General features: G+C 43.1%; 1 protein-coding gene across 2 annotated transcripts in view; it reads right to left on the bottom strand.

Annotated features, from left to right (window-relative positions):
• Nucleotides 1-15,369, bottom strand: part of PCSK5 (proprotein convertase subtilisin/kexin type 5) — a 466,873-nt gene extending 451,504 nt beyond the window's left edge. For both annotated transcript variants that reach the window (XM_025360325.1, XM_025360326.1), the window contains exon 1: nt 14,606-15,369. In XM_025360325.1, coding sequence (XP_025216110.1) covers nt 14,606-14,797 — 192 coding nt within the window. In that variant the 5' untranslated portion in view covers nt 14,798-15,369. The remainder of the gene's footprint in view (nt 1-14,605) is intronic.
• Between the last annotated feature and the right edge of the window lie 4,744 nt (nt 15,370-20,113).

The following is a 20,113-nucleotide window of genomic DNA, read 5'->3' as shown; positions in this document are numbered from 1 at the left end:
AAAATCAGAAGAATGACCCTGCTAATGATGCCAAGGTCTGAAACACTAAAAGATAAGGGTTAGGCTATTTCCCAGGAAGCCTGGACTTTCAAACCCACACATAAATGACTCATCAATCCTAGATCACTGCTTTTTACCATACCCCTTTATAGAATATACAATGCACTACTGATTTCATTCTTGACTGTACAGAATTTTTTGTAATTTTTCTCCAGTGTTCATATTTATTTTACATTTTATGTACATTCCATGTCTGCAAAATACTTTAGAATTCAACCAATATTTAATGACTACGTATACAGAGTGAGACACTATGCTATATGCTACAGAGTAATAATTAAGTCCTTGTCGACGGAAAAATAGAAAGAAAAACTTAACTATATTTAATTCCCTAAGAAAATTTTGGGCAAGCTATTACACAAGTCAATGAAGTTAAAAATCAGAGCAATTTTACCTATACCTATATTTTACATATACTTCCAGAGCAAAATACAGGTAAAGAGGTGATATTTGATGAGACAGGGCGCATTCAGCATAGTATGGCCATAGACAAGAGGTGACATTTGAGAGGTGCCTTCAAGAAGAGATAAAATTTCCAGAAGAGCAATGGATCAGGTGAATAGTTCAAGCAAAAAGACTGACACAGCAACAGGAAAGCATTGAGCGTAATATCTGGGGAACAATGGGAAGGTCTAGCTTTATTAAGGGAATGAGTAGGAGAAATGATGGAAAAACTATTTCAGGACAAGTAGGTACAGGCCTTTAAAAGCCCAGCGAAGGAATCCATTGTAATGCAATAGGCAAATGGGAGCTACTGGTGGCTTCTGAACAGGGAAATGACATCACCAAAATTAAGCCTTAAGATCATGCTCTCCAATCTCAAGCTCTACCTCTTCTTCCTTGTTAGTCTCCATTTACACTGTCTGACCTCTTTCTCTGAGGCCTTTGCATTTGCTATCTCCTTTACAAAGACCTCATCCAACTCCAGACTACCATGTGGTTGGTGCTTTCTTAAAATTAGGTATCTGCGGCTGGGCGCAGTGGCTCACACCTGTAATCCCAGCACTTTGGGAGGCTGAGGCGAGCAGATCACAGGGTCAGGAGTTCAAGACCAGCCTGACCAACATAGTGAAACCCCATCTCTACTAAAAATACAAAACATCAGCCGAGCATGGTGGCAGGCACCTGTAATCTCAGCTACTCAGAAGGCTGAGGCAGGAGAATCGCTTGAACCCGGGAAGCGGAGGTTGCAGTGAGCCGAGATTGCACCACTGCACCACAGCCTGGGCGACAGTGGGAGACTCTTGTCTCAAAAAAAAAAGAAAAAGAAAAGAAAAAAAAATTAGGTATCTGCTTAAGTGTTCCTCCTCAGTGGGTCTCCCTGACCAACTAAATGAGTTCTCTCACTCTTAGTCACACTTTAGTCTACTAACATGTTGCTTTCCAACAGCACCTATCATAATTTGAAATTATTTTACTCATGTCATTACTGGACTATGGCTTGTCTCCTCCCACTACAATGCAAGCACCATGTAAGCAGACAAATGTAACTGTATTGTGCCCAGTAGAATGGCTGATAAAATAGGTACTCAATAACTATTTTAACAGCTTTATTGAGATATAATTCACATACCAAACAATTCACTATTTAAAGCAGTGGTCCCCAACCTTTTCGGCACCAGGGACCGGTTTCATGGAAGAAAATTTTTCCACAGACAGGGGAGGGGGCAATGGTTGTGGGTTGAAACTGTTCCATATCAGATCATCAGGCATTAGATTCTCGTAAGGAGCACGCAACCTAGATCCCTCACATGCACAGTTCACAACAGAGTTCGCCCTCCTACGAGAGTCCAATGGCCCTGCAGATCTGACAGGAAGTGGAGCGCTCACCTGCAGCTCCACTTCCTGCTGTTCAGCCTGGTTCCTAACAGGCCACAGACTGGATCAGTCCATGGCCTAGGGGTTAGGGACCCCTGCTTTCAAGCAGAGTATTACATTGTTTTTAGTATGTTCACAAAGTTGTGCACAAATCACCATAATCAGTGTTATTATTATTATTAGTTTTTGAGACAGAATCCTGCTGTCACCCAGGTTGGAATGCAGTGGCACAATTACAGCTCACTGCATCCTCAAAATTCTTGGGCTCAAGCCATCTGTCTTCCTCAGCTTGCCGAATAGCTGGGACTACAGGCTACCATGCCCTGCTAATTTTTTATTTTTATTTTTGTAGAGACCAGAGGGTCTCCCTTTATTGCCCAGGCTGGTCTTGAACTTCTAGCCTCAAGCGATTCTCCCACTTTGACCTCCCAAAGTGTTGGGATTACAGGCAAGAGCCAGTGAGCCTGGTCAACAATCAATTTTAGAACATTTCATCACCTCCCAAAAAAATCTCATACCTATTAGCAGCTACTCCCCATTTCCCACCAACCCTTCCAGCCTTACACGACCACTCATCTACCCTCTGTCACTATAGATTTGCTAAATCTGGACATTTCATAGAAACAGAATGATACAGTATGTAGCCTTTTGTGACTGGTTCCTTTCACTTAGCATAATATTTTCAAGGTTCATCCACATTGTGGCACGTAGCAGAACTTCACTTCCATTGTGAATATTCCATAATATTAACATGAATACACCAAATTTTGTTTATCCATATATCCATCGATAGACAGTTGAGTTGTTTCTGCTTTTTGGCTATTGTGAATAATGCTGCCATGAACATTTATCTACAAGATTTTGTGTGGAAAAATGTTTTCATTTCTGTTGGGTATACATTTAGGAGGGAACTCTGGGTCATACAGTAGCTGTATGTTTCACCTTTTGAGGAACTGCCAGACAGTTTTCTAAAGTGATCTCACAGCTTTACATTCCCATTAGCACATTCCCATTGCAAATTGGAGAGCTGCAATTTCTCCACATTCTCATCAACACTTGTAATGATCTGTCTTTTTTTTAATAGCCATCCTAGTGAGTGTAAGCCAGTAGCTTATTGAGGTTTGACTTACATTTCCCTGGTGACTAATGATGTTAAACATCTTTAGATGTGCTTCTTGCCTATTTGCATATGTGCTTTGAAAAAATGTCTACTCAGATATTTTCTGCCCATTTTTAATTGAGAAACTGGTCTTTTATTATTGAGAGCAAGAATTCATTACATACTTTGGGTACAAATCTTCCTCATATGATTTGCAAATATTTACTCCCATTCTGTGGGTTGTGCTTTCACTTTCTTGATGGTGTCCCTCAATAACTATTTTTAAAATAAAACAATGAATAGAATTAATCTTTTATGACAAAGGAAACCTGTAACTGGCTCATAAATATGTGACAAATTCATGGCAGCGCTGGATCTAAAAAGGTGACTCAAGTCACCTGTTTTCAGCTTTGAGTTTCCTTCACTGGTTCCCAGCATTGTCCAACTAGCCCAGGAACAATGACATCATCCTGTGATGAGTCAAAGAATGCAGCATTTGGTAAATTGGTCCGTGAGCACCAAATAGAAAGATGCCCCATACTTAAAAATAAAAAAAAAAGGTTTTGCTGGAAGCTAGCCTGTAATAAATCCTAAGTGGCCTACAATTTTGTTTTCTTTGAGAAACTGAAATTGATGAATGGGGTTCCCGCCGACACACAAACATATTAGTTAAATGAAACTAGAATAGGCACAGGATGAGTAAGCAGTATCTTTCTAAATTTACATTATGGATATTTGCTTACAAAATTATAGGCCCTGGGATGATCTCCCCTCCCTGCTCTGTATTCAGACTACCCAGCTTTATTTTGGTTGAGGAACTCCCACCAGAGAAAACAAGGTACAAGCATGGGAACATGGATATGCAGAGATCTGGTATATTTTTACAGCTGTAAGAGCTTCTCAGTATAGAAAAATACCAGACCTTAAAAACTTATTACAAAAATATCATCCCTTAAGTACTTATTTTATATATATATATACACACACACACACACACACATATATATGCACACACACATATACACACACACACACACACACAGAGAATATAAACAGTTTGTCATACTGGGAAAGGCATCAAGGAAAGACTTGCTTTTAATAAATCTTAACTAGGTTCAATGCTGGCATGGTATCCAAAACGTAATTTTCCCAGGATAGAATTAACCTCTTAGATAATGCACCGAAAATTAAAATAGAAACTTAAATACTTATTTTGTGATGCTAACCTCAATTAACAATCAGATTATCATACAAATGTAAACAAGATTAATCTATTATATAGAGCAATCTAAAAATGTTATATGTGATAGAGCAATCTATAAATAATTTTAAAGACTCATATTTTAAAACATATCCGTATTCCTATAAGGTGGTAAAGTTTAGGCTAAGAATACATGAAAGGCATGTTCGGAACATAGCTTTGTTGTACTATATAAAATATGTATTTAAAGGGCAGAATACAGGAAATGTGAATAAATTATAGTTATAATTATCTGTAATTATAATTACAGATACTGAGTAATACTGAGATGGAAAGTAGATTATGTGACAACCTAAGCTAAAAGTCAACCTAAAATGTGAGGTAGTATAGACCATTTTAAAAAATCATCCTTAAATATTGTGTCCTGGTTTTACATTCTCTGTTTCCACTGTTCCCTCTATATTCAGTGTTCAACACAATCTTCAGTTTTTAAACCAAATATGGGAGTTGAAAGCAATCACCCCTGTGTCTGTCTTTATCCCTTAAGTTGGTACGGGACCTGCAGTGCAAATAATAGCACACAGATGTGTAAAGCAGAGATAATACCTACATTTATCCAAAGAGAATGAAATACAGGGTAAGCTTCATGTTTATCTGCCCAGTGGATATATCAGCAGAAATTACTTGGAATCCTCTTCTTCCACGCACTGATAACCCCTCAAATACTCTAGCCTCTGTTTCCTGACTCTTTCCAACCCATTAGCCTTCACCTGTTCTCTGCCTGGTTGTCTCACCTGCATCTCCATACCCTGGACCTTATCATCGAGCAGAACAACTCTAGCTAGTAGCTTACAAAAACATATAAATACTGGGTTGACTCGCATCTTTCTGCTTCTACCACTCTTATCAAATTGGCCATCCATTTTTCTTTTGTTTGTAAAGCCCCTATGACCGCCCTATTCCATTGGTCCAATAGTCCTATTTTGGCCCCACCACCTTCCTCACAGACTATGGTCAACTACTTCAGAGGTGGCACCTTTTGTATTCAAGAACTGTTTGCCCCCTAGTTTCCCAGAGTCTCTCTTTTGCCTTCTCTCTTACTCTGGTAAATTCAAATTCCTTGTTTTGTCGTTTTCTTTTTTTTTTTTTTTTTTTTTTTTTTTGAGATGGTGTCTCGCTCTGTCACCCAGGCTGGAATGCAGTGGCGCGATCTCGGCTCACTGCAACCTCCACCTCCCGGGTTCAAGTGATTCTCCTGCCTCAGCCTCCTGAGTGGCTAGGATTACAGATGCTCAACACCATGCCCAGCTAATTTTTGTATTTTTAGTAGAGATGGGGTTTTGCCACGTTGGCCAGGCTGGTCTCGAACTCCTGACCTCAAGTGATCCGGCTGCCTCGGCCTCCCAAAGTCCTGGGATTACAGGCGTGAGCCTCTTCACCCGGCCAAAAAATTTTTAAACAAGATACTCATTTACTGAGTATTTGTGTGTCAGATACTATTCTGGCCACTTTTAACTCATCCTCACAATTGTATGGGGCTGGGGATCACTCTTGTTATTATGTCCTTTTCATACACGAAGAAACTGAGGAACAGAGAGCTTAAGACATTTATCTAGGGTCCGCCAGCTAGGAAGGAGCAGTACTAGGTTTCAAACCCTTTTAATTCTAAACCTATGATCCTAACTACTCCAGCACATTGGCAAGAAAGAGATGAAGGGAGGGAATGGAGGCCGGCAGGTGGATAGAAGCAGATGTGCAATGCAAAACTGTTGTGCTCCATTTCTCTACTGCCCCACAACCTGACTTCCACTCCACTATTCAATCAAGCGTTGGTGCTAAGAGCACTGGAAGCCTCCTTATCACTTAACACACATCCTCCTGGATTCTTTCTATAGCACTTCTCACTACTGCACACCATCTAAAGGAGGCACCCTTTCTTCCGGTGGCTCTCTCCACCTTCCTGACCCCTTCATCTACTCCCATTCTCCCTTGCTCCCTAAGTGGAGACATTCTTCTCTCTGCCTTCTCAGTGCCCCTCTCTTCATGCTTCATCTCTTAACAATCCTAAGCCCTTCCACAAGCTTCCTTTATACTGAGGTTGATGAATGCTAATTGATACTTCTTTCCCAATCTAAATGGTCTTCCCCTACTGGGCATTTCTATAAGCATGTCCTTCTATCTTCCAACAAAAAGAATGCTGATGATCCCACTTATATGTGGAATTTGCGGGGGGGAAATGTTGACTACATAGAAACAGAGTGTAACAGTGACTACCAGGGGTGAGGAGAGGAAGGAGGGAGATGTAGGTCAAAGGGTACAAACTCACAGTTATATAGGATGAATTTGTCTAGAGATGGAATGTGCAGCAGGAGTACTAGGGATAAACAACATAATACTGTGTTGTTTACTGAATATTTGCTAAGAGACCAGATTTTAGGTGCTCTTACCACAAAAAGGAGAGATAACTATGGAAGATGATAAATATGTAAATTTGCTTACCTGTAATAATCACTTCACTATGTATATCAAAATATCATGTTGTATACCTTCAATATATATAATACAGATAAATCTAAAAAGAAAATTAATGCTGAGCCTCTCCTTTTGTTCTCAGAAATGATCCTGCAGACTGTCCTAATTCTACACAACAGTCCACCCTTCTCCTGGTCCCAAAGCTAAAACTTTGCAGCTATCTTCACGTTCTCCTGCCTCCTCATCCCCTACTTCCATTTAGTTACCAAGCCCTATTGAATCCTCCTCTACACGAACGCCCAAATCTTTCCATCGTCACGGCTCCTGTTTTCATTACCAATCATCGTTGCCAACACAATAACCACTCTGCCATTATGCATTCAGTTCATTGTGCACACTGCAACAGCAGACTCTCCCAAGACATGACTGAACCATACTCTACCACCCAGAAGTTCATTACTATTTGTCTTACTAAATGATAATTATGGGTGAAAATGTCCTAGCATCTCAAGAACAGAGAATGTTTTCTGATCCATATGTTACATGGTAGACTTGTGTTGGTAGAATCAGTGGGCTGTTGTCTGTCCTTCTCAGAGATCTTCAATATAAACTTCAATATAAACTTATCCTAAATGATAAGGTTGAAACTCTCTAGCCTAGGCATTTGGGGCCTGTAAAACCTGGGTTTTTTTTTCCTTATCCCACATCTCTTTTCTCTTATTCTAGTAACAGCATCCCACTTTCCTTTGGGGAACTGTCCCTACCCAACTGGTGGACTGCCCATCAAAGGTCAACATCTCCCATCGAGGGAGGACATGTGATCCAAGCTCACCCATCAAAATACTGCTACCCTCCTAGACAAAGTGATTGGCCCACATGTGGAGATACGACCCCACCCAATGATCAGGAGTATTTTTCAGGGGTTAATTTCAATACTGGATAAGAAAGGTACTAAGAAGCATATGAACTTTGCTGCTTGCTAGGAAGCACCTTCTGAGGGAAAAGGAGAAATAGCTGACATTAGCACTACCTCTGGCTTTTCAGCTGGACGGGCCCACAATCATTTTTTTGAAACTCCTGGATTTAAATATGTTTCAGAACTCAGAATTATTCAGGTGAGAAAAGCATAATGAGGCACATACTTGAGTATATTACACACACCTCTATCTGGATCAAGGACAACATCCCTGCAATCAAACTCAATTCATATTTCTGCAATGAAACAAATTAAAGGCCTAATTAATGTCAGTTTAAGTCAGGGTAGGTTTGGCCATGAAGAAAGTGCAGATCAGGTAAGGTCTCATTACAAAAAGGGTTCAGCTGTTTTCAGAAATGCACATAAAGGCATGTGAATCCGTTTAAACTAACACATTCCCAGTCTGCTTATCTGCTTGTTCGTTAGTTTTACTTAAGCAGTTTGGGGTTGATTTTTAACACTTGTACCTGAAAGACTCCCATCTATAGTCCTCACGGGCCTATTATGTTTCAGTTTTACTTCCCACTAGTTTTTTATACAGACTCACACCGGAGTCAAACTAAAAGACTATGTTTTGATACTTTAAATAGAAAATCTTGCCTGGGTCCAGTGGCTCACGCTTGTAATCCCAGCATTTAGGAAAGCCAAGGCAGGTGGATCACTTGAGGTCAGGAGTTGGAGACAAGCCTGGTAACACGGTGAAACCCCGTCTCTACTAAAAATACAAAAATTAGCCGGGCGTGGTGGTGCGTGCCTGTGATCCCAGCTCCTCAGGAGGCTGAGGCAGGAGAATCACTTAATCCTGGGAGGCAGCGGTTGCAGTGAGCCGAGATCGTGCCACTGCTCTCCAACTTGGGTGACAAAGCGAGACTCCATTTTGGAAAAAAAAAAAAAAAAAAGAAAGAAAGAAAATCTTGCAAGTTCCATATTGTATATGTCTTATAAACGAGGGCTGTCCAATAGGAGATGGGAGCCTTAGCCGGCTGATTTTCTTGTCAGTTGCCCCCGCCCCTGTCCTGTCTCCATGGCTCTTGGGGGAAAAGTGTAGCTATCCCATCATCCTATGGGATAATCAGGCACAACACTTATTCAGCTTCCTTGCAGCCCCCATCATATCCCCAGGAACAATCACAAGAATCTGGAAAATCACTGCATGTTGTTATTTTCCTTTGAGTGCCTGTGCATCTCTTCGGTGTCTTTAAAGATCATATAATGCTCCCTATGCCTTATTTTAGCTACATACACATTCATCTTCACTAACTATTAGGGCACCTGATTTTCACAGCAACCCTAGGAGGTGGATGGAGTAGGTATTACGGCTCCCTATCTGAAAAATGAGGAACGGAGGGTCAGGTTGGTTGATGAAAGTCAAGACTCTGGAATTTCACTCAAACCTGACTCTTAGTCTTGTTTTCTTTCTGATCTAATTTTATTCCCAGGATGAACTCAAATTGGAGAGTTTATTGGCACTGATTGTTCCTCCTTGGTACTCTTGGATGTAGAGATGGATAATTTGTTGAAACTAGTGAGAACACTACATGCATAATTTTGCTCTAAACTATGTACAAATTTTATTCTGGTAAAAATAAAAATTGATATATATATGCTGTGTATATATACATATTACACATACATATCTGTGTATATATCATATATGTGTGTGTGTATGTGTGTGTGTGTGTGTATTCTAGCATGGATGAATGTCTATAAGCATTTATTTTTACCAGCCAGGAAGCTAAAGTCAGCTTTTCTGTCATTGATTACAACCTGAATTAAATGAATAGTAAAGTCCCAAAGCAGAGCAATGCCTGGAGATACTTCAGCCTTGGTGAAAACCAGACACTGCTTCACATAACTTGAACCGACAACAAAAATACCCCTCCCTGCCCAGGGGATATTTCTGGGTCAGGACTCCCTCTCTCAGCCAAAGAGTCAGACATTGCTGAAAATTTTCCCACCGTACTACCCTGTTTCTCTGGCTGACCTTTAAGGTTAGGACCTCTGGATGCAAGCCCATGAAAGACAGTCATAAGGCAAAGTCAGCTGCCTTTAGGCTCACAAAAATGCAGTTTTTCACTTCAAATAGACCCCAAAATCCCCAATGACCACATACAAGCCATTCCTTATCTATGAGGTTAATGCAACAGACCTGCCATCATCAGGCCATGCACTCTGAATTGCTTTTTCCAGCAAAGGTTCCCCTACTATCCCTTCATTTGCCTCATAAGAAACATGCATATGAGAGTGGCTAGCAGGGGTCAGGACTGAGGTTCTTGGGCATGAAGAGCTGCCTATGCAAAGCCAGATTTATCACACCAAGACCAATCTGGGACTACAGCACCAATTAACTCTCCTGTTTACAAAATGCCTAAGAATTTATTAGGCAAGCACAATCCACTCCCATACAGCCCATCAGACTAACCACATCCCCTATTTCCAGGACTATCCATAAGCACCCAGAATTCACAGCCCACCGTGAATCAACATTTCAAGCGTCCTATGATATTCACAGCTCAAAATTAATCAGCAGGGCGGGAGGTGTTCAGGACATCTCTGAACAAAGTTCTCCCTGTGAATGTATCTCTTCCTACCTACTTGAAAAATATTTCTTCTAGCTTTACTCATACAAACTACATCCAAAATAATAAATAAAATGTAAATGCGAATATGATTTAAGAAAATTTTTCAGGTTTTTTTCTTCCCTTTTGTCCATCTGCAGTATGCTTATCTTATAACAATTCATGGCCTGTGACTGGGATCAATGAGGGAAGAGGGCCCTGCCATGGGAAATCAATCCTAATTGTTTAGAATCTAACATGAAACTCTTTCTAAACTATTAATATTTTAAATTACTCATTGAACAGGAAAATTGCACAAAGCTATGATATAGCTCTTACAATTCAATCTTCAAAAATTTATTTTCCTGATCTTCACCTTTCGCATCTCCATTTTTAAAATGTCTTCCTTTCTCCTTATCTAAAACTTTGGATCTCATTTATTCTGACCTTTCTCCTCAGATTCAGATTAAATAAACCTTTTGCTGCAAGTCTAACTATGTGCTGAGCAATGCATAGTTAACTCACTCTATTATCTAGAGATTTATCATTTTACAGATGAAGGAACAGAGGCTCCATTAAGTTCAGTGACTTTCCTGCTTTCACAGCCTCGAAAGTGGCCTCTCCAGAGTTTCCAAGTCCACATACTGTCAATGGGGGCTCTAGGTAAAATACTGCCCCAGCGTGGCTTGCATCTAGTTTTATCCTTCAGAGGTGTTACTCAAATTGTTATGTGGTTTGGGGAAGGGGCTTTGCTACTGGTAATCTCAGGCTGGAATCAAGGATTATAAGCAACTGACAGAAGGATAAATACAGCTATTGCACATTGCAAACAATCTGTTCACAAGGGATCTTCTCCCTGCATTCAAATAACCAGATATTAATTCTCCTTTGTAGATTTACTCTAAATGGAGGTCCACAATTAACAATATGTCAGGTCTTATTCCTTTATATCATTTCAATTGTCTAACCAGTAGATCGTGAGCTCAAAGGGTCAGAGCACATGATTAGTGAGGGAGGACAAAGGCTTCTCCCTCCATTCCCATGCAGGTCAATAGGCATGCACACCTCCTACCCTCGGCCAGCTCAGAAGGTGCTGGTTCCACTAGATCCTAAGAGGGCTGGTAGTCAGAACTTGTAGGTAAGAAAAGGAGGGCATTTTGCAGCTGACTCTGATACCAACCAAAAGATAATATATGCTAACATGACAACAACTAACAATGATTATGGTTAAGTATTATTATCGCAGGATTTCAAAGCACAACTATTCACAGAATATAAACATTTTGTGAAGACATATGCTAGCTCTATAAACAAAGGCAAGAAAATCCTCATTTATGTTTCCTTCTGGAAATCAAGCCCGTCCTTTTTGCTTGTTTGTTTGCTTTCTTCTTGTGTTACTCTGTACATCCTATCTTTTTTTAACAGAAGAGGCACAACTGTTGATCCCATAGAAATCCCCTGGCCCAGCCAGAAATGTTACCTCTCGTGACTTTTAAATGCTAAGATGTTACACAAAACATTACATTGATATTCTGAGTAAATAGTCAAAACTGTACCTTCACTGTGGTAAAAATTCACTACCTTACTCACCTAGAATATCATACCAAAGATATAAAAAAATACTACCAGGATAGTAAATGGCTGCAGAAATAATAACAAGTTTCAGTTCCAATTTGCAACACATGAGACCCCAAGCCCAAATGGGTAAAAATTTACAGAACAATCCAGAGGTATCTGCAAATTAGTGACTGCCCTCAGCTGATTACCACAGCTGGTTTACTGATGGAAAGAAAGAATAACAAAAGGATGTCTAAAGTGTTGAAAGGTCAGAGCAGTAAAGGATGATTAAGAAATACATTTGGCCCTTACAGTGCAATGATACTGCACGTGTGAACTCAATTTACCACCCCAAAGACTTAGCATAGGCTTAAGCTCCTTTGATCTACAGAGGAAATGCTCTCCACTCTAGAATAGCTGATCTTTTTACAGTGGTTCAAGGGGTCCTCTGTAACCTCTGCAAGCACTAAATTTCCTCACTGTCGCTGTAAAAACCACAATAAATCATTCTTGGTGTTATTTGTATGTAAACTTTCTTAGTATTATTATTTTTAATGAGAAGTCATGAATCTTCATTATAAGGCCTTTTATAAAAAGGCAGAGGCTGCTGGACATTGCAATGTTTGCTTGTTCAAAAGTAGGTTGGGTGACAATTTCTCCCATCTCACTATGCCAGATTCTGTCATATACCAGTTCTGCTCAATTAATTCAGAAAGGTAACAGCTGTTTCTGCCCTTGTTCTTAACGTCAAGAAATCTAGGTTTGTTTGAACTAAGTATCTGTGAACTGAGACCAGATATTTGTTTCCAGTCTACTGAGCCATTAAATCAGAATTCAAGGAAATGGAGATTTTACTTTCTTCCTCCTTCATCATGGGATGGAAGGGTTCCCTAAAAGGCAGGATCCATGGGGGACTGGGCCTGCAATAAAGTCCCAGGTCCGAATCATGGCTTTGCCACTGTTTAGCTGGTCTCGGTTTCCTCGTCTCCTGTGTGAGGTAATATTCACCAAACAAGGTTGTTTTGAGATTTAGAAAGAAGGGTATGGTCAAGAATTTATTCCTCCAAAAATGCCTGGCATGTGTGAGATGTTCAATGTTAGGAGAACCCGAGATGAGTCTCTGGAAAGATTAATAGTACTAGCTACTTTCAGTGCTAACCTCCCCAGTTCCATTCCCAGAGCATAGGCAGTGCCCAACTTTAAGTTCATGTAAAAAGACCTGAACGGACTCAGTGTTTTCTCCTAGAGAAAAAGCAGCCAGTAGAATCCCAACAAGCCTTTAGAATGGAAATCTTCCGCAGATGACAGTCACTCAAGCAACAAAATCTGGCTGGCTTCCCTTACTTCCTTACTTCCAGGGGCGGGAGGGAATACAAACCGTGCCCCTTGCCCTAGTCTCAGTTCTCCACAGGGCTGGCTTCTCTGCAATATGTCCTCCCTCTGAGCGGGCAAAGTGCAAGATCTTGTGCTCCTGCTGCTCGGAACACTCCTCGCGCTCCCCAGCTCCTTTTAGACTCAGCAACAGCAGCTCTGCCTCCTCTCCAGGTGCCGCATCCCCCAGGCGGCGGGGAGGAGGCGGGTGGGGTGTCCCCGGGTTCCTGGGCGTGGAACGCAATGGCCTCAGAAACTGTCCGTACTCTCCCACTCCTCTGGCACCAGCCAGCACCTCCCTCTCCCCTCCCCCAGGCAGAGCACGCAGGGTGCGTGCACCCCGGGCAGTCCCCAAAGCGCGCCTGCTGGAAAGGCGCCATCTATCACCCTCACCTCCCATTCTAGCGGATTCTCGCCTGAGCCCAGCCAGGACCCGCTACTCCGGCCAGCCTCAAAGACGCTTGCGGTGTGTATGTGGAGGGAGGTACTTTTTGGAACCCAATTTCATAGCCCTCTCTACCCCCATTTCTCGCAGGGGTGTGGGGGGAAGAGAACCAGAAAGCCAAGACTACTGAACCCGTAGTACCTCCAAATCTGTTACGCTTCCAGTCATCCTCATAGCATCACCTTAGTTTATTGGCATTTCTCCCTAGCAGGGGAGCTCTGCCAAAAGCCCGCGAGCGGCACCCCACAAAAACCCAGCGCCCCTGCTGCCTGCCCAACTCTCGCCCCACGGCGCAACCTTCCGGCTCGGCACCTTCCGTCCCGGGGTAAGACTCCTAGTTTTCCCGGAGCGGAACCCAGCCAGCCGGTTTCGGAAGTTTCCCACCTCCCCATTCCAACTCCCTTCTGGGAGCCCCCACGCGGACCTCGCTTAAGGCAAGGAAGCCTAGATGTCTCCCCTAAATCTGCACTCACACCGGGTGCTGCCCCCTCTTCCCTCCCCCTCCTTTTTCCTCCCTTCCAGCTCCAGTCCCCGCGCCTCCGGCGTTTCCAGCGCCAGCGGTTCCCTCGCCCAAGAAGAGGAAACTTCTTTCTGGGCTAAATTCAGGTCCGAGCAGGAAAGGCTTTCCCTTACCCGCAGGCATCAGAGGCGCGCTCACCCCCTATCCCCCAAAAGACCTCATTTCACCTTCTCCCCACGATCACCCTCTCCGAGACTTTGCCTCAGATTACTAGTGCTACTCAACTTTTCAAGTCAAAAGGTCCAGCCGTCTCTAAAACCACCACGGGGGCACTCTGGATTTTTCCCGAGACCCTACCAGTCCCGCGTGGCTTGCAAAAGACAAGTAAACAAAACACGGACCCGGCAACTCTGGGGTGTGTGTGTGTGTGTACGCGCGCGCGCGCGCAAGAGACAGAGCATCGCCCAAGAGTTAGGGCAACAGCTGCTAGAGCACATCTGGAAGAGGGGGAGGGGGTTCCACGCAGAGGGGACAAGAAGCCCTCAGTGGCTTCAGGGCCGAGGGCTGGGCCAGCCTGTAGTTCGTTACCTGTCCTATGTTGATGAATCCGTACTTGCTGGCGATACGGTTGGCCTCCGGGAAGCCCCCGGCGATTTTGACTGCCCAGTGGTTTGTGTAGACGCGCGTCCGGCACACGGGGAGCAGGCAGCCCCCGAGCAGCGCCAGCACGCACAGCAGGTCCAAACGTCCCGGGCAGCAGCAGCGGCTCCCCCAGCCCATGGTCCCGGCGCCTCGCTGCTCCCTCGCTTGCTGGCTGGCTCAGCGCACTAAGGGCGCGCACAACTAACTTCTCCGGCCTGGGCCGCCCGGCGCGCAGCCCTGGGCCGCCGCAGCTCGCAGCCCTGGGCGATCGGCAGGAGGCGGCTAGCCCCGGCAGGGAGCAGAGCAGCGAGCCTTGCGCCGGCTCCTAGACCATCCCTGGGGCTTCGGGGACCTGTGCTCCCAGCTCTCCGGCCCGCGGGGCGCTCGGCGATGCTCCCCGGCTCGGGCGCAGGAGGCGGCTGAGTGGGGCGGGCGTCCTCCGCAGTTGGGTTTCGCCCGGCTTGGCTCCCGGACTCTCCGACTCGGTCTCGCTCCTCCCGGGGCCCCGAGCGCGGCGGAGATGGCCAGCGGGAGCGGTACAGGCAGCGACCGGGCGCCCCCTCTGCTGGCCCGGGCTCCGAGCGCTCGCTTGCTCGCTCCCAGCGCTCCCTCCGGCTCTGAGCAGCGCGCGGGGATTCTGAGTGGCAATGGCAGCAGCTCCTGCTCTGCATAAATGACTTCCCCCGCCCCCCTTAACACCCCTCCTTTCCCACATCCCCCTCCTCCTCTCCCTCCTCCGCCCTCTTGAAAGCGGCCGCAGCCAGGCGCCGACCAGGTCCTAGCGCCTCCGGGTTCTCCCAGCTGTAACCTCCAGGGTTCCGGGCAGCAAAGGCAAGTCTTTCCAAAGGACTGAGAAGAGCGCTCCGAGATCGTGGTTTTACCCTCTTCTCTCCCCTCCCTGCTGGATTTGTATGAATTTACCGCCACTTCCCGAAAGACTAAAGAAATTTACACGCCGGTGCGAAGTAAGCGCCCTGAAGATTCATTCATCCTCGTTCTAAACGTCCTTAAATAACTAGGCATTTAAGCAGGTCACTTGCGTGTCAATTGCCGAACAAATAGCTCGAGATTTTCACTTCGTTAATTCTTCATGCTTTTCAGCAACTGTTTATTTTACACATTCTGCTCCCGGGAGAAGTTACCACACAGGACAGTAAGTCGCATCGACTCCTAGAGAAGCCAACCACGGTGGCTCGAAAGCCAAGTCTGTTGCCTGCTCGCTTTCGAAATCTGCGCATCCGATACTAGGCAACGCCAGGGGAGAGTAAAATTCCGGCCTTAGAAGTGAAGAAAGATGTTTCTATGAATATTTCGTATGCCAGTGGATGGACATGTTGGGCCAAGGAAATAACTCCATTCATTTGTTGGATTGCGTCTGATGAGGGCTTTTCTCCACCAAGGGAAAAGTTTTCCAACTTTTCCAAGCACAGTCCTGTAACAGTGAAAGACTTTAATATAAAAAAGACCACAGAGGAAGTTCAGATGAAATATGTGGCCCTTCATTATTCTATCATGCACTGTGACTGCAGCAGGCAGAAGGGAGCTCAAATTAACCCTCTTCTCGCTTCTCCTTTACAACCTCCCTGCCTTCCTCGAGCGGGGGTGGGGCACAGGGTGATTTATTGTGACTAGAAAAATTACCCCGTATGAAATAATTCAACTTACTTTAAAAGTATTCACTATATCCCTAACTGTCCCCCTTTCTTTCCTCCTACCATGCCCTATTTCTTTCTTCCTGTTAGTTAAATGTGTCTGAGATTAATTAACTCATCCCACCTATAGCTTTGGTACTGGTTTTTTTTTAATCTGAAACATACCTGCAGACTTAAAATTCTACTAGTACCTTTGAGCATAGCATTTGACATTTTACACATTGTATAAGGGATGCTATCTTATTTAATCTTGAAAACAAATCCACGAAATAACATCATCCCCACATTATAGCTGAAGAAATAGAAGATCAGAAGAAAACATGTGCAGAAGGGTGTGTATTGTATTCATTTGACTGATTCAACACATCTGTTTTGAGCACCTAGCATGTGCTATGAATTGTGCTGTACACTGGAGAAAGGGGAAGGGGGAGACACAAAAAAATTAGTGAAATTCAGAATCTCTGAATATTCTAGAGTAAATGTGGTTTATTATTGTAAGTATGTATGTATGTATGTATGTATGTATTTTTGAGACAGAGTCTTGCTCTGTCGCCCAGGCTAGAGTGCAGGTGGTGTGATCTTGGCTCACTGCAGCCTTCGCCTCCCAGATTCAAGCCATTCTTCTGCCTCAGCCTCCCGGAGTAGCTGGGATTACAGGTTGGCTAATTTTTGTATTTTTAGTAGAGACAGGGTTGACTGGTCTCGAACTCCTGATCTCAAATGATCTGCCTGCCTTGGCCTCGCAAAGTGCTGAGATTACAGGCATGATCCACCGTGCCTGGCCTATTATTATTAAGAGGAAAACATAAGCAGTATGCTTGTGCTTTAGAGTTTTGGTACAGTCTCCCTACTAGCCAGTCCCTGTAGACATATCTCTTTCTCCTTCCCCAGCCATGGAGTCCAAAAGTTCACAATCTATTACAACACTGTTAACTCTGACGATCTGCATCTATGCATAGGGACATTGGATTATCCCTCTTGAAGATGGTAAATTTCAGATGGGATAAGACTTCAGTCAAGGTCCACATCTCAATACACATATAAAGGACAATCTCCTTTTTTTTTTTTTTTTTTTTAAATTCAGAATTGTGGGCATTTCAGGTAGGAGGAAGAACCTGTCTCACATGATCCACAGAAGGGTTGCCACTACATAAGGTACTCTGTAACAAGTTTGAAGGATGCCCTACGGGTTTCTCTTTGGGACTCGGGAGCTGTTATTGTTTCGGACTACAAAGGCAGCACAAAATGCTTCTCTTTCAAAGCCATGTTGTCTCTGGGCTTCAAATTCTGAATGAAATCGAGAGGAATCACTGCACTGGGTCTTCTGGAGCCTGGAGATTGTTTTCTTGGGGTGGAAAAATGGATCATTAATATTTTTTTCTCCTTGGTGTCTTTCTTTTTCTTTCCACTAGCACCCTTTCCTTCTGTGAGCATGCCCTGGTTGGCACACACAAATGTAACATTCACTGCATTGAACATGAGAGAGAATTGGAAAATGAGGTAGGAAGTGGGCAAACCACTTTTCTGCTTTGTAAACTAATCCCTGGGCCAGCATTTAAACTTAATCAAAGGGCATATTCTTTCATTTCAATGCATATGTATTTTAAAGGGAAAACCTAGCCCTGTTTTTTTTTAAAAAAAATGAGTTGAACCCTCATTCATCTGTTAAATCAAATATATGGATGTAGACTCATTCCTCTTATTATCCATAGCTTTTGCAGTTATATCACAGTTCCATAAGTCCATTCTCAAAAATTGTGATTCTTAAACCTAAACGGTATAAAAGAAGTCCCACTTCCATTGATGAATAGGCACATTCTGCTTCCTGCTTTGGGATCTACTTTAATGAACTCATTAGCTTCCTTGGGTAGAGCCTTGTTGGCCAAGAAGGAAGCTTCCAGATAAGCACCAATTGCAACAGCAAAGAATCTGTCATATTTCATGACCTTAGGCTCTGACGGTTATGACAGTCAATTCTATTACAAATGTCTCACTAGCCAAAGGAAGGAAGAACTGATAGACTAGTAGTGGTTGATGGAAAACCATTTCTAACGTTGTAAGGAAGCTAAAATCCAAGTCTTGCATGAGTGTTTTCTTTTCGTATGCGAAGAATAGAACTGCAAGATTTGCCCCTTGACTCTTCCTCTGTAACGTGCCATATGGCAGGACACCAGGCAGTTTCAGTTTTACCCTGTCTTATACTTAGCAACATATTATTTGATAATGAGGCCCCACTAGTGTTTGGCCTGTCTGCCAAAGTCCCTTAAATCTCTAAAAGAAAACTTCACTGAAAATGCAACAAACAGAAAGAAATCTAAGCAGTTTAATGGAAGGAGAAGGGAAAAAGAACTCCATAAGGACCCATCTTGAAACTCTGCAAACTGGAATTATTCTGGGCAGAGTTTGCCTTATGAGACGTCTTATTTCTTCCTCTGCTATATCCATTGCTAGAAATTAATCTCTAAGATCTCTTATAACCTGAGATTCTGTGAATCAATGATAAATTGGTAATGGGCTGTTTGGAACTGACCAATGGGAGGAAAAAATGCCTCTGAACATTTCGCTGCCAATCAGAAGAGTTATCAACTCTATGGTATCCTAGTATATCAGATTGAGAATTGGTGCGAAAGTTCCCCAAATTGAATAATGCTAATAATGATAAATTACTAGTTAACCCTTAAACAACTTGAATTTGAACTGCACAGGTCCATTTATGCAGATTTCCTTCAATAAATATATTGCAAGGTTTTTTTGGAGATTGCCACAGTTTAACTCTCAGACAAACCATGTAGCTTAGATATATTGAAAAAATTAAGAAAAAGTGCTGGGTATGGTGGCTCACGCCTGTAATCCCAGCACTTTGGGAGGCCTGGGCAGGCGATCACCTGAGATCAGGAGTTCAAGACCAGCCTGACCAACATGGAGAAACCCCGTCTCTGCTAAAAATACAAAATTAGCCAGGCATGGTGGTGCATGCCTGTAATCCCAGCTACTCGGGAGGCTGAGACGGGAGAATCGCTTGAACCCGGGAGGCGGAGGTTGCGGTGAGCCGAGATCATGCCATTGCAATTCTAGCCTGGACAACAAGAGCGAAACTCCCTCTCAAAAGAAAAAAGAAAGAAAGAAAAAGTTAGGTATGTTATGAGTGCATAAAGTATATGTAGATACTAGTCCATTTTATCATTAAAAATATGTATGATAAAAATTAAAATGTACTAAAACTTATACACACAAACACCTACAGACCATAAATAGCACCGTTCACAGTTGAAAGAAATGTGAATAAACATAAAGATGTAATATTAAATAACTGCATAAAATTAATTGTAGTGCATATTGTACTATGGTAATAATATCTCAGCGACCTCCTGTTGCTATTGCGGTGAGCTCGAGTGTTACAAGTATCTGATGACACTAATCGTCTCCACATGAGCAGCTAGTTTCTCCAGTAAATTGTGTATCACAGCAAAAAGCGATCTCTCATGGTTCTTGCATATGTTTCATTGTATTTAGGGCAATTCCGTAAATCTTGAATAACACCATGGGAACCATATGAAGTGCTAATAGTGATGCTGGAAGGACTCCCAAGAATTAAGAAAAATCATGACATTATGAGAAAAAGTTGAATTGCTTGATATGTAGCATAGATTGAGGTCTGCAGCTGCAGCTGCTTACCTTTTCAAGATAAATGAATCCATCCAGTGTAAGAACATTGTTTAAAAAAAAAAAAAAAGAAGAAGAAGAAAAGAAAATTCGTAAAGACTTCACTGCAGCTACACCAGCAGGTGAGACAACCTCGCAC

Source organism: Theropithecus gelada, chromosome 15 (genome assembly GCF_003255815.1).
Source record: "Theropithecus gelada isolate Dixy chromosome 15, Tgel_1.0, whole genome shotgun sequence".
Lineage (NCBI taxonomy): Eukaryota > Metazoa > Chordata > Mammalia > Primates > Cercopithecidae > Theropithecus > Theropithecus gelada.
The sequence above is the reverse complement of the archived record's forward strand: the minus strand, read 5'-3'. Positions and strand labels throughout refer to the sequence as shown.